The sequence below is a fragment of the Danio aesculapii genome, chromosome 4 (genome assembly GCF_903798145.1).
Source record: "Danio aesculapii chromosome 4, fDanAes4.1, whole genome shotgun sequence".
Classification (NCBI taxonomy): Eukaryota; Metazoa; Chordata; class Actinopteri; order Cypriniformes; family Danionidae; genus Danio; species Danio aesculapii.
Window position 1 is genome coordinate 35,418,134 of NC_079438.1, and position 16,473 is coordinate 35,434,606.

At 34.9% G+C, this 16,473-nt stretch overlaps 1 protein-coding gene across 1 annotated transcript in view; it reads left to right on the forward strand.

Annotated features, from left to right (window-relative positions):
• Positions 1–16,473, forward strand: part of trhde.2 (thyrotropin releasing hormone degrading enzyme, tandem duplicate 2) — a 213,450-nt gene that overhangs the window by 98,728 nt on the left and 98,249 nt on the right. Inside the window, exon 5 of the mRNA XM_056455542.1 lies at positions 13,732–13,845. Within this exon, the coding sequence (XP_056311517.1) occupies positions 13,732–13,845 (114 nt within the window). The remainder of the gene's footprint in view (positions 1–13,731; positions 13,846–16,473) is intronic.

The window sequence follows — 16,473 nt, forward strand, 5'->3', positions numbered from 1 at the left end:
GCTATAACATGGGGACAGGACACCAAAAACTGGAAATATCCTTGGAAAATTTCGACATAAAGATTCGACTCAATTCAATTCATGTTTATTTATATTGCGCTTTTACAATGTCGATTGTGTCAAAGCAGCTTACTACTAGTAAAGTCATATTTCAGAGTTGAAGTTCAGTTTAGTTTAGTTTAGCTCAGTTCAGTGTGTTCACGTTCAGGTACCATCAACTAATTGCTAACATTTATAATAATTGATTTTAAAAATGACAGAAAAAAACAACCATTTATTTATAAAAATTTTGTTACAGACTGAGTGTTTATGCTCTATTTCAAATAAGAAAATAGTTTCAAACAAATCAATAGCAGTTTGTTTCGTGTTTGAGCCAGGGGCAGACTAAGTGATTTGGGGGCCCTAAGCAATTGCAGGTATAGGGCTCTAGCATTGACACTCAAATTATTCTCTTTTTCTACAATTTTTTTTTTATTAACAAATTCACAAATAAGAAACATTAGCCAACTTTGTGAAACGATTAAATAATATAACTAAATAAAATTGAATTTACAATCAATAAAAGTAATCTTTCACCATTTTTTATATGAATTTAATAATTGCTGTTTGTGAATCTGCCGTCGTTAAGCTAGGGAGACATTTTATTTTATTTGAACAAGTCCTCAATCACTTAACAAGCTCACAGCCAGGAATAGGCAAAATACATTGAAATGTATTTTAAAATAAAATACCAATTACCTAAATTTTAAGTGTTTCAAAATAAACTACAAAATACAGCAGTTACAAATGCATCAGAATAAAATACTGTATTTTGTATTTTTGAAAATACTACAAAGAACTTTTACAAGGGAGCATGACATTTTACTTTTACAAAGCTTACATTATTTATGAATTAAAAAAAAATGTATTCATAAAACTTGTTTTTCCTCTTTGATTTTAGTATAGATTTTGTACAAGTTTCATACAGAAAGTACTGTCTTGAAGTACTGTCTTTAATCACTGTATAAACCATATAATGTAGATATGTAGAGTTGGAATATAGTACTACTGTATATCTCTTGATTGAGAAAATTGCCACCATCTCTAAAAAGTCTTATTTTTCAACAGGTTTGCACTTAAAATCTTCAATACTCAATGTAAAATCACAATTTCTGAAAACTACTGAAATCTCCAGTTTTAGTCAATGCCATAAATCATGTTTTTTTGCCACTGTACTCTTCAAAACACAATATCTAAAAAACGTTGAACTTTTTGACCAGTAGACTGGAATATTATTTAATGTTTTTGTCTCATACTGATTAACTATGTCAAATTTGTAATAAAGTATAAAGAGCATCTGCAGATCAGCTACTGGCATTTGAAACAGCCAATAATTTTTTTTTGTATATGTATCGCCACTGTAGAACTGTTTTATGTTGTTTTTCTTATTTTCCTGTCTGATTTTGACCTGCTCCTGGATTTACCCCTAATATTTGTCTGTTACTTTCTTTATTTGTCATGCATAATTTCCATCTATACTCCAAGCATTGATCAACTTCTTCAATATTAATACATTTTCTAGTCTGATCTTAAGCCTTGGCAAATAACTGAGAAAGCATTATTCAAAGGCTACATTTTTATGATGTCATCATGTAGACTTCTTACAAAGTATTTTACAGTATTTTAAAAATACAAAAATATAAGATGCCTAAGTATTTTGATACAAATAATAACCCATTTTAATAAACCCTATCAAATACAAATTACTATTTTGTATTTAAAATACGTATTTGAAATACATGTATTATATTTACTGCCCATCCCAGCGCACAGCGCTTATCATCTGACAGGTGTTTCAGCCAGAGGGCAGAATTGCGGAGGTAGCTGCGTTTGCTTGTCTTATTTCTACTTTTTTTTTTTCTTGAACTGGCAGCATCTTTGAGCATGTGCAGTATGGAAGGAACCTTCTATTATTCATGCCCCCTGGATTTGAAAAGAAGTAATAACCTTAAAATCTTAACAGTTATAGACACATTTTTAAAACATATGATATAATTATATAAGCTTCATGGCATAGGTCCCCAGGACCCTACACAGCAAAATCCTCTGAGTAAAATTTACTCAGTTCAGAGAGTATTTGGTCCCTCTTTATATAAGAGCAAACAGGTTGGTAATAAGTAAAGCTGCTGTTTGTGGAGTTGCTTATTGATCGAGTTGATCCTCTGCTGAGATTTTGAGAAATTCAATGTATAATATTTCAGCTGATTTCATCCAAGGCTGTGACTGAGGTTAGTTGTAGTTTTATGTTTATCTTCTGTGTTTCTGCTTAACAACAGCAGGTGTTGTTACAGTGCGGTCACACTGGACTTTTCTCCCCATAGACTTCCATTCATACACACGCGAATGAGTCAGATCGGGAACGCAAGCTTGTGCGATAAGTTTTGCAGTTCGCTGCGTTGCAAAGTTCAAGCTTGGTGAACTCTGACCTGCGAAATTGCATCATTTGACTGTGTGAGACCAATCGAGGATCAAAATATGACATCTCTGGACAGAAATTTTGAATATGGACCAATCGCTCGATTTTAATTTAATGTCTAATTATCGTTTAATCCTGCCCCTTTTCACAGCACCATACTACACAATTTCGTAAGCTCAAACTCTATTGTGACCGCAGCTTCAGTCCTCAATCATCACCTGATTAATACTTTCATTGTCTCATTAACTTGACTAACATTAGCGCTCAATTTAGAGATGGAGTAAATCTTACTCTAAACGCTGTGTAAGTGGGTGCTTACCTCGCTTATTGGTTAAGTCCGCCCCTGGTTTGAGCACACATAGCAGTGCTAAGTAGCTGAATATTGTGTGTGTGTGTGTGTGTGTGTGTGTGTGTGTGTGTGTGTGTGTGTGTGTGTGTGTGTGTGTGTGTGTGTGTGTGTGTGCATCATTTATTCAACCGATTTATTCTTATTTAAATTTAAAACATAAAATAAAGAGAAAAACCCACGAGTCAGAGAGTAACAGAGTGTGAAGACGGTCAGCTGTTGAGTAAAAGGGCAGAACAACAGCAGATGTAATTGGACATCTTGAGAATTTAAAGCATGGCTCATATAAAAAGAGCTTCACACATTACATCCACTGGGATGATGAAAGTACAGACTTATTTTTCTTCATCCTACTTTTTTCCTCACTCTGGTTTGCCCTCTCCAGAGGGTTATACACATCGTTGTATTAAATAACCTATTTTTTTCCATGTCTTTGCATCATGGCAGACTATCAGACACAGATCAAACAAGTAGTCTGTGTTAACTTTTTTTTTCAGGAATGAAATCTTCATTAAGGGAGTTAAACTTACAAAAATATCGGCATGAATTGTGAAACAATGGAATTATTCATTGCATGGGTTCATTTTTCACCGCGCAGGCTTTGTTTGCAGCTCTTGTGTTTTAGAACGATGGATTTTAGAGTCTTTTGTTATGGTGGGATTATTTATGAGTTATTGGAGATGTTCTGTGCTTTCCAGGATTGTTCTGGATTCATCTCTTGAATAGTCTGCATTGTGTTCTATGCATTTTGATAAAAGCTCATTGAGCGGGATGAAACACCATTTCTTCAGCTCCCTTTCCCTTCCACTTTTTTTTTATTTTATAGAGATGGAAATAAATAAAACAATCCCCTCATCTCGGCACAGATAATACAGCTCCGTCTGAACTCATGCCGAACCTTATACAGTAAAACACTCTCTCAGGGAGAATGAAATCATGGTATTATTTCAGAAACAGCAATAACGTGAATATTTGATATTTTTAAAGCTGAGAGTGGCCCAGATCATACTGTTCTCCGCATATAAAGTCCTGTTTTATGATCAAGAACAAATTGAAATGGAGCCGCAAAGAAGGCTGGAACTATAATATTGATCAGAGTCAATGTCTACAGGCAGAAAACTGAAAAACGTTCAATATTGTACTGCTATAACATCCCCACTGAATTCACATTTATGCATGTGTACAAGAAAGTGACACACACACACACACACACACACACACGCACACACACACACACACACACACACACACACACACATGATAGCAGATTATTATATAATTGGTCTTATCCAAAGAAGCTAGTCTGCTAAATACGTAAAGTGATTAAAATCATTGAGAAATTACTTCATGACAATATGGTATAAAATCAAAGTGGCAGAGCAATTGTATATATGTACACTTACCGCCCACTTTATTAGGTACATTAGGTAAAGGTGATTTAAGTGACTTTTAATGTGGCATGGTTGTTGGTGCCCGATGGGCTGGTCTGAGTATTTCAGATACTGCTGATCTACTGGGATTTTTACGCACAACCATCTATAGGGTCTACACAGAATGGTCTGAAAAACAAAAACTATCCAGATGACTACTTCCAGCAGGATAACGCGCCATGTCATAAAGCGTGAATCATCTTAGACTGGTTTTTTTGTACACGACAATGAGTTCACTTGTACCCAAATGGCCTCCACAGTCACCAGATCTCAATCCAATAGAGCACTTTTGGGATGTGGTGGAACACGAGATGTACATCATGGATGTGCAGCCAACAAATCTGCCGCAACTGCGTGATGCTATCAGGTCAATATGGATCAAAATCTCTGATAAATATTTCCAGTACCTTGCTGAATCTATGCTACAATGGATTAAGGCATTTCTGAATGCAAAAAAAGGTCCAACCTGGTACTACTAAGGTGTACCTAATAAAGTGTGTGTGTGTATATATATATATTTTTTTTTTATTATTATATATTTTTTTCAAATAAAAAAATAAGGTTTTATTTGTTTTTTGTTTTATACAAATGCACATACTTATAAACAATATAATTTCAATTTATGCCAATCTATGATATGTAGATATATGGTGCCATCACTTTTTTAATGATTTTTTAATGATTTGTTTAAAACATTGATTTATGATACATATATTGTTTGATGTTTTAATTGTAAGTGTTATTTTTTTTTTTAAACAAAATGAAATGGCCCTGTTTGACTCAAATTTAAAGAATTCAATTTATATTGAGATTTATTGCATATTGATTTTTCTAATTTAGTCAACTAATTTAATTACTGTTGGTGCTAATGTGCAGGGGTGCCCAAAATTGTCCTACAAAGTTTAGTTCCAATCCCAATCAGACACGCCTGGGCTAGCTAATCAAGTTCTTACTGGGCTTTCTAGAAACATCCTTGCAGGTCTGTTGAGGCAAGTTGGAGCCTCTTTGAGTTCTTGCTCCTAATGCTTTTTCTGTCTGTCCTCCACGATCATATCACAATAAAAGGTTAAAAAAAAAAAAAAAGTTAAGTTACTTACTGAGTAACTAAATTACTTTACAGATGAAGCAATTACAAAAGTAATTTAAATACAATTGTTATGTTGTAATTAATTACTGTTTTGAGGTAACCTAACACTGGTCTTATCACACACTGTACACATCTGAAAAGCATATAATGCTGTGGGGAGAAATATAGAGGAAAAAAGTTAACTTTCAACTCAAGATGTGATTAAAACAGTATACATTTTTAACAGATTTTGATATTTTGTAGATAATTCAAAGATAAAACAAAGTAGCATTTCAGATTGTCATTGAGTGGTTTTAGTTTTTATTTTTTTATTGAATGTGGCTGTTTTAACCTTTTGTGTTGCATGTTTTTAAGATGACATTTTCTATTCAAACTACTTCTCTGTTTAAGTCTCATGACCATCATTTTCATGTAGAGTTAAATAACCCACGGCTAATTGTTTTCCAGTTAAACTGAGCTCAGAGTGCACCAGTGGGCGGAGCGTATGCTCAGTTGACATTCTGATTGACAGTTTTATTTCAAAATGCATTAGATTAGTCCTCGTCCAGCACTTATTCTGTCATATATAAAAGGTCTGTCTGTGCGCTAATAACTTGAGCTGGTGTTAAAGTGCCGGCGTCTGATAAATCACATTTGTATCTCCTCTTCCTTTCTCTCTCTCTCTGGACTGCCTGCAGAGAATTGATTAGTGGACGACAGGCGCAGTTTGCTATTGTTTAGGTTTGTCCCGTGGGCTCTTTGGGTCACAGGATCCCCTTTCTCTGTCATTTACTGCACTGAATTGTTAGTAGATTTGCCCCCAGCCAACGATGGAGTTTATTTGTCACAGCCATTCAATCACTGTAAATTTCTCATCTCGTTTCAGCCTCTCAGAATTAAATGATGCTGCCACAGTCCTTCATATGCAGTTATTCAGCCAATAACACAAGCCCATTAGAGGCCAATACAACTGATGTTGAGCTTTCTTATTTTCCCACAGATTGAAGAGGTGACTTTCTGACCTTTGGTTATGAATATATTGAGAAAGTGAGACACGTCAGCTCTTATATGCTGCTTTTAAAACAGTTAGATGTTAAATATGAGTTATGAAATATGAGGATAAATGGCTGTCAGTGGAACTGAGTCTTGTGTAAATGACTCACGTCTGTTGGCTGCTGTTTTATTCTCTGCTTGTTTATAAAATACAGCGTCTGAAAACACATGAAATCTGAGATTTCACACTCTCACTCAGAATACAGACTAATAAATGAATTTTGTCAGTCAAAACAGAGGATTTCAATTTCGTTTATGGTAATTTGGAGCAGCTTGCAGTTCTAGTTCATTTATTTCAGGTTTAGTGAGATTTAAATATGAAGAGGATAAACAATCGTATTTGTTTTATTAGTGCAAGCAGAAAGTGTGATGATGTCTCTGTTACAGGCATGGTGAGCTGCATACAGAAGCAGCTGCTTTCTAAGGAAGTATTGCCATTAAGTTTAAAACTCATGAATGATTGATTTCAAATCTAGCTAATAATAGCCATTTTTTTTTGTAGAGAGAATAATGAGGTGGCCACCTTCATCATTTTTTTTCTACCTCAACATTTTGACATAAATCAGGCAGGAAAGTCAGGGCTACCAACAGTGATGCACAAGCACTGGTCACATATTACAGTTAATGTTAGCATTTGTAATTGAGATCAGGTTTAACTTGATAAGATTACATGAATAATGCAAAATGTTATAAGTAGCAAACATTTCATGATTTGGATACAAGCTCCAACTCAAAATAAAGATTATGCTATTTGTTATAGTATACTTCCCATGAAGTTTGCTGCTAGCATGTTGATTAGCTAAGCAACAAGGGCAAACATGCTTATGTGTAAAATACATTTTGTCACAAAAATAAGCTGTACATGCAAAGAATTGTGGGAAGTGTGGTATTTATTTCAAGCTATTATATTGAAACATATTTCTTAGAAATGAAAAAGTTTTGTTTAAAGGCACAGTATGTGACACTAAAAGCAGAGCTTAACTTGAGCCAGATCTTGCCGATCCTATTCCGGAAAATGTCAGATATTCGTGTTTTGCGTTTCAGTATTTGATTTAATGGATCCGGCATTAACTTGAAATCCGTCACGTTTAGCTATTGGCCCTCAACAATATTTGTTGAGGGCCTTATGTTCACAATCACTCTCAGTGGTTGTAGATTATTATTTTTGCGTGCAATGAGCAGCAAAAATAAATAATAGCACAGTGGGCAACCTAAAGACATTTCAGAATTGTGATGCTCTTTTTTGCGCTATCACCATTTAATGACGTCATGTTCCGGGAAAACTGAAATTGTGTGGTGGACGTCGGTCACTGTCACTTTTATTTCCTGGTTTTATTCTGGGAATTATTCATTTACAAATTAAGCACTGGCTAAAAGTAAACAAAAACAAACAGAGATAAATCCAGACGCAAGTGTATTTTATAATGACCAAAGGTCATAGATCAAAAGGTGCAAAAACAGTCCAAAAAAGATGACAAATGACCCAAACGTCATAGCTGAACCTGAGCATAAATAAGTCCCAAAAATAGAACAGCTCAGGATTATTCAGCGAAACACCAACAAGAGTCCTGACAAGACACTATGAACAAACAATAACAAACTGACAACAAAGCAAGGAAATGCTGCTCAGATATAGACGTGGAAATTAATCACAGCTGTAGCAGCTGATTGGAACAGCTGATCGGCGTTAAGTAATGAAAACACGTGACACAGACACGCAACAACAAACGAACGTGGAGTAAAGCAAAACATAACAACCGTGAAAACAACACTGACAACCACTGAAAGAGTGCACACACCCACAACCGTGGCACAATATCTATGATTCTTTTCATTAATATATCCAGAAACCACTAGAACAGCTTTTTATATTTTGCTGACTTGTGTATTTACATTAATCCAAATGTTTTGTAGAAGGCTAAAATCCATGATAGTACCATGTTAAGATTTGAAAATATTTTTGAGTCCCATAGTATGTAACAAAGACCACAACTCCCATGATTCCACACTCAGTCACAACCTCATCAAACTATGCCTTTGTTTGTTGTGTATACACGCCCTCTAGTGGCAAAAATGATTTGTTGTGACTTTAAACAAATAATCTTTTTTAACAGATTCTAATTTTTTTAAGGCGACGCAGTGGCGCAGTAGGTAGTGCTGTCACCTCACAGCAAGAAGGTCGCTGGTTCGAGCCTCGGCTGGGTCAGTTGGCATTTCTGTGTGGAGTTTGCATGTTCTTCCTACGTTTGCATGGGTTTCCCCCACAGTCCAAAGACAAGTGGTACAGGTGAATTGGAAAGGCTAAATTGTCCATAGTGTAAGTGCGAGTGAGTGTGTATGGGTGTTTCCCAGAGATGGGTTGCGTAACACATGCGCTGAATAAGTTGGCGGTTCATTCCGCTGTGGTGACCCCAGGTTAATAAAGGGACTAAGCCGAAAAGAAAATGAATAAATGAATGAATGATGCATCTACATTCGAATACGTTTAATTCAATGGTGTCAAATTAATGCACAGAATCTCAATAAATAAATAAATACATACTTGTTTAAAGTGTTTTAAAGTGTGTTTGAGTGTTAAATTTTAACAATTTTAATTAATCAAACTGTATAAGGTAGTTTTTATTGATGTATTGAAACAAATCATTTAAAGTTACATCTTAATATTCAAATAATGCTTGCGTCTACAACATACACTGTTTACAGTATTGTATACCTGCAAAATAACTTTTCATTTGAATAATAGAAAGAAAGTTTGAACACTTGACATTGTATTCAAGACTTCTTTGTTGTAGTTTTTTTTTTTTTTTTAGTAATATTATTTCAGAAAGCAGTGAGTCACAAACATTGAGTAGACAGACCTTACTTGAACCTTCTCATTAAATGTCAATGAAGGACATTTACACTCAGTTATTCAGGGCTTTTCTATAAGTAAAGACTGACAGTTTGGTTGAAGGCTTCATGTCAGTTTTATCCCCAGAGAGATTCTTGTCTGCTTCTGAGAGATTCATGTCTTAAGGCTGTTTTAATGATGGTTTTGAAGGTTTTCTCCTGCCTCATATGTCCGGTGTTAGATGCAATATAAAGTAGAGGAACAGACCGAACTCTTGCAGCAGAATTGTTAATGAAGCAGGAGAACTGTAGAATCCATCTTTTCAGCTTTCGTCTCACTATAACATCCTTGAAGTAATTGAGCAATGTTCTCCCAGTTTAGTGTCTATTGACTAGTGCTGTTACTTTAAAAAGTAAAAAAAAAAACATGATTATCCCTATTGTCCCACCAAAAACAACATCATACATGCTGCATATGTATTATTGTTGCAAATTTTGTGTTAAATACAGTGCCTATAATATATTTGTATCCCCCCTCAGACCCCAGAGGGTAAACCAGGCTTAAATGCAAAACTCAAGCTGTCAGAACTCTGGATGGATACTTTACAATGCTTTTGTCCTGCTGTCATTAGGAGTCATGTGTCTTTATAACTCTTACACTGAACTGGACTACAAATACTATCATGCACCTCACATGCACACCAGTTCCTGATTACCTCTGATAACTCACACACAGCTGGAAGCTCATGATAGACTGATTACCAGGACTATCTACTGTATGCATCTCACTCACACATACACTTTGCTGAGTCTTGTTTTCTGTAACACTATGAACCGTCTCCTTGTCTAGTCTTCCCGTGTTTGAGCCCTGCCTTGTTTCCTTGTTAATGTTGTTTAGCCGCCTGCATAGACCTCTTTGCCTGTTTCTGACTACGCACTTGGGATTTCCCTAATGCTCCAGTTTGTACCCGTTTGACTAATTGCCTGCCTGACTACTCTTGTTAATACACTGCACTTGCGTCCGCATGCCTGTTGTCAGCATCCTTCCGGTACACTCCATGTTCCCTTCAAAATTGTTGGCAGTAGCCTATGCATTTCTTTTTATTGTTTGTGTTAATTCATTTATTAATTTATTAATTCCACCATGCATGGAGAATAATGGCTATTGGTTAATTGTGCAGTCCTTCACTGTACACATGTCTACTTTTACAATCTGTGATATACACACTCTGCACGTAAGTGTGGATAAAATACCTGGCTCAAAGGAATAGTCTCGGCAAATATCACACTGTTTGATGCTAGACATGTGCTTTGAAAGATGATTTCAAAGAGTATTTTTGGGTTACACAAAAACAATTTATTAAGATCGTTCCCCTCCCCCAAAATAGCATAAAATATGTGTAATGCATATATTCCCAGTCACTTCCGAATGTCTTGTGCAGTGGAAAGGTGTCAAACATGTGAGCAGTAAAAAAATCTATATTCTAAAGTTTCTTCCAAACTTGAAAGAGATCCTTTGCACAAAGATGAATATTCATTGTTTACTTGTTTGGGTTTCCAGTCATCCATCCTTTTGTTTATTAGTCAAAGTCCCATTCGGACTACACACTTTTTACTGTCAGATTATGCTATTTTGTCTAGATAAAACCGTTATGTGTCATTGTGGGTACCAAATATGCAAGACTACACATTGCTTCACGATCAGTCATTGCTTGGCATCTACAATGCACATTCTGTCATCATGAAGAAAGATAAATAACAAATATCTTTGTAATTGTCTAAAAAGTGCTTCCCTACAGACAGCAGTTTCCCCCATAAAAGTCGTTTGTCATTTTTTAAAAAATGACAACAGGTACAAGTAGATTCATTGTGTGCCAACAAGAGGTGATTTTGGTTAACAAGCAATGGCTGTAAATAAAGTAGTAGACAACCGATTACTTTCAAAGATTCATTCAAAAATGACCTGCACCACAGGTTGAATGAGAATTTAATGAGTAACTTGTTAGTTTACATGCTAATTTCAGTACTCACTCACCAGGCTGAAGAAGTGCCTCGGCTATCGATCGCCAACATTTATCCTTATATTCAGTCATGGTACAGGCCCATAGCCAGCCTGGTAAAAGGGGTGGTTCTTTTTTTCTCAAAAAGTGGATCTTTGTGCAGTTATTCATCCATTTTAGTGACATTTTTAGCTAAATTAGCTTGTCGGATGGTCATCATAACCACACTTTTAGATATACCAAAAATATTTCCTAAAAAATATTATAAAAAAGGTGAAGAAATATTAATATTTAAAATACATATTTATCACATCATATATCATTAGAAAAAATAAGAATCTGTTAAAGTTTTAAATAATAGCTGTAGTTTATTGTCATTTATATGGCAAATCACAAACTGGCCAGCACATTCAACTTTCCTCAGTCAGAATTTGACCATTTAAAAAAAAATTTTAAACATAATAAAAATAAAAAAACAAATAAAAGTAATAATAATAATGATGATGATGATGATAATAATAATAATAATAATAATAATAATAATAATAATAATAATAATAATAATAATAATAATAATAATAATAATAATAATAATAATAATAATGCTTCACAATTTTTCTAGCTTCTCTAGTAAAAAAATTACATTGGAAAATTCATGGATATCAACAATGGCCAAAATATTATTCAAATCAATATCAATATGGTCCGCTTTTGGACTGACTCCGTTCAGGAGCGCAACAGTGTCTATTCGTTTAGCCTGGCTTCACTGAAATATTGAACATCTCATAATTAACAAGCAACTATTAGATTAATCAATATTAAGTAATGTGTAATGAATTTTTAATGATCAGTTATCAATGAATGATAAAAAGGGGGAAATTGTGGTGGAAAAATTCATTTAAATTTTTATTAAAACATTGATTTCTATAAAACTCTTTCTTACTAGAAACATCATATATTAAGAAACATATGCCTTCCTAAAGATTATACAAAAACAAATATTACAAGAAGGGTCATTCGGAAAGTGGTTATCAGCTTTTAAAAATGCATTCAATAAGTGTAAATCCTGGCTCTAAAATCTAATGCTCTAAAGATAACTGCGTGTCATCTGTGACGAAGTGGGCCCTGAAGAAGGGTAAAAAGATAAAACCTAGAGTCTGTCGGACTTGATCTTTGAAAAGAATAAAATAGTTTTGGAAGTAAACCTTGTAAGGCTTGCCATGACATGCTTCATACCTTTTTATTGCTCATTTTTTGTTTTAAGCAAAAGGTCCAAGATTTAGAATGACAGTTACCTGTAAAAATGCTTTCTCTGTTTAAAAACAATGCGGTAGCGAAAGATGACTTCTCTTACGTCAGACTGTAAAATGAAAATAACTGGTTGCATTGGCCAAAACTGATTAGCTGAAGTTACACCAAAGCGACAGCCAACAGAGAATTCCAGTTGGTCTTAAAGCCTTTTTGATGGGTTATTTTCACTATTTATGAAGATATAGCAGTCAGAATAGGACAAATAAGCTCATGTATGGGACAAATTCTGGACATTTGTCAGTAAAGGGTGGGTCTTCTGTACCACCCGAACCCCCCAGCTCGCTACAGTCCTGTGGTAGTGCCATGGTGACACAACTCCACTAAGTTTTCCTCCATTTCATGGAAGCAGTCCTCTTTCATTATGCCATTGTAAAAGCAGTGTGTGAAATCAGAAGAGGGCACAAAAAGTGACTAAACCTTTGTGAAGCCATTAGAAGGTTCCACTGAGAGAAAGACAGCAGCTCAGAGTCAGAAATGAACGTCCCATCAGGACCTTTAAGAGTCTTTGAGCTCTTGTAATCATGTCATGTTCAAATGAAAGAGGTTTTCAGATGCAGCATTCAGTAGCACATCTGCTTGACGGCATCTGAGTCTCTGGAAAACATCCAGGCCATTTAGAAGTGCATCTTGTCCAGTCAATAGCTCTGTTTTGCGCACTGTCATCTGCACACAATGCCAGGGGTCATTTGGATACTCTCTACCTTCCAGATGGAGAGTTTCATAATCAAATCCTTATTTTTTCTCTGTCCTGTTTATTTTACGGTGTCCTTGGCGAATCGCCCAGGTATGAATGCTGTGAAACTGAAAAATGTGCTTTAATTGTGCGAGCGTAGGTAATTGATTGTTTAGGCCACTATTAGTCAGAGTTCAAAAGCTCTGAATGTTCAGTGAAGCTGTTTGTGAATAACTTTTCTGTTGAACCCGAGAGCAGTTGGTTATTAGAAGTGCTCACTTGTATTTACTTCTGAAAGGAAAAGTTATTTTTCTGCTGTATTGGACTTTTCTAATATAAATGTGTTTGGCAGTGGATGTAATATGCTTTTCCAGGGTATTGGATGAATTGAAGAGTTCATATTTTCCTGATGAAGAAAGTTTGGTTTTCAGTTAACCCATAAACACTTTTCTTTGTAGAAAACAACAGAAGTTTGTTGTAATTCTTTGCCGGTGAACATGAAATCGATCTTTGTAATGGTCGCTCTGTTTCTGTGTGGATGATTGATTGTTCATTTCTCCTCTTCTAGTGGTTCGGGGATCTGGTCACACCGGTTTGGTGGGAGGACGTTTGGCTGAAAGAGGGATTCGCTCATTACTTTGAGTACATTGGGACTGATTTCCTCTTTCCAAAGTGGAACATGGTGAGTTGTTTCTCAAAAGTCAGAAATTCTTTTGGTTAAATGTAATGGATCATTCATAACTTTGATTGGGAGAAAGATGTGATATATGACACAAATGATTTGTCTCATAATATACATTCATCAAGGCCTTACACTGTAAAAAAGTGATTAGTTTCTTAAAAATAAATGTAAACTTGTTGCCTTGAAAGACAAGTTGACCACTTAAGAAAGTGAGTTCGAACTATTACAGCAAGATGACCTAAGTAAATTTTTATAATTATGTACAGAATTTACCTCATTTATTTACTATAATTTTAAGGCGATGTAAACCCTACTCACCTTTTTTAAGTCAACTAAAAAGCACCAGGTTTACTCATGTTTTTTAAGTAAATGAATTGGTTTAAATGCAACAGGTTTACCCAATTTTTTTAAGTAAAGTCAACTAATCACTTTAAAAGCAATGGGTTTACTCACTTTTTTTCAAGGAAAATAAATGAATCCATTTAAAAGCAATGGGCTAATATTTTAAGTCAACTAATCGATTTAAAAGCACCAGGTTTACTCACTTTAAGTAAAGTCAGCTAATCACTTTAAAAGCAACATGTTAACTCACCTTTTTATCCAAAGCCAGCTCACTTTTAAAGCAACAGGCTTACTCACCTTACTACTTTAAAAACAATCGGGTTTTGGGTAAATTAAACTAATTGTTTATTTAATTATTTATTAATGTAGGATGTATGAGGTCAAAAAGCCAGTATGCCTTATGTTCAAGTGAAACATATCATTTTTCTGTTCCCCTGGTTTGAACTGAAATAGGGAAGCGAGCCTTTAGTCATGCCACCCCTCATCCTGGAATTCTCTTCAGTCTGAACTAAAAATGTCTCATCCCAATTAAATCATTTTACTCTATCTGTTTTTTTAATCTGGTTAAATTAAGTAACATTATATATATATATATATATATATATATATATATATATATATATATATATATATATATATATATATATATATATATATATATATATATATATATATATATATATATATATATATATATGGTCTTGCTATACATAAGTGCACACTTTATATAATACACTACCTGATAAAAGTCTTGTCGCATATCCACGTTTAGGAACAACAGATAATAATTTGACCTCTAGTTGATCATTTGGTATCAGAAGTGGCTTATATGAAAGGCAAAGGCCTCTAGATTATTTTACCAAAATAAAATATGATCATGCCTTGATTTTTAATTATTTAATTAGGACAGTAAAGTGACTTTGCCATACATCTCTGCAATGACTCAAAGAACTTATTAATAAAGTAATCTGGAATGGCAACGAAAGCATTCTTGCAAGACTCCCAGAGTTCATCAGGATTCTTTGGATTCATCTTCAATGCATCTTACCCCAGACATGCTCAATTCTGTTCATGTCTAGTTACTGGGCTGGCCAATCCTGGAGCACCTTGACCTTATTTGCTTTCAGGAACTTTGATGTGGAGGCTGAAGAATGAGGAATCCTGCTAAAGAATTTGCCCTCTTCTGTGGTTTGTAATGTAATGAGCAGCACAAATGTCTTGATACCTCTGTTGTTGATGTTGCCATCCACTCTGCAGATCTCTTGTATGCCCCCATACTGAATGTAACTCCAAACCATGACTTTTCCTTCACCACACTTGCCTGACTTCTGTGAGATCTTGGGTCCATGCAGGTTCCAATGGGTCTTCTGCAGTATTTGTAACGATTAGGATGCAGGTCAACAGATGATTTATCAGAAAAAAATTTACCTTCTGTCACTTTTCCAAACAATCAACTATAAGTCAAGTTATTATTTGTTGCTCTTACAATTGGAATCGATGACAAGACTTTTGTCAGGTAGTGTAGAGACCATATACTTACTTACTTTTCTTTTTGAGTAAAGTCAACTAATTACTTTAAAAGCAGAATATTTTTTATTTTAAGTTTTAAAGTCAACTTATTACTTAAGTGAGTAAACCTGTTGCTTTTAAAGTCGAATATTTGCTTTTTAAAGTAAAGTCATCTAATCATTTTTATAGTGTATAGTGTATATGGTCTTATTATACAAGTGCATACTTTTTACTGTAGAGACCGTTCTGGTGGCTATTCACGCAGTTCAGTTCCTCAAATTCAGAGTAATTCTTCCATGCTGTTTCTACAGACGCTATATCTTGAGCTTTTATTCTTGTGCCAAGATTCAATTGAGCATGAAACAACAGTCTTATCACGGTGTATTTGCTGGCCTTAGATACTTTGATTGCTCAAGTCTCCCTGTTAAATGTAGATAACAATCTCACAAAACCAATTGATTTCATTTTATCCTTTTAAACAAAAGAACCGAATGCGATATCATTTGTTCAGCTATTGCTAATCAAGCACAGATTGGCTTTATTTCATCTCTCTGTGTGTTGAGCTCTCCGTCCAGTGATTTCTCAGTGTTGGGTCAGTCAACTGTCACAATATAACTGCATCACAGTGTGCCAGTCGCTGCTGGCTGGTCAGTGGCACTCAGCAGGGACAGTAATTTCCTTCCTTTTGAAATCACCCAAGAAAGATGTCACAGCGTAAAGTCACTCTTCTCAACAGGACAATGCTTTTGTAGCTGTTGAACCTGTATTCATATACTT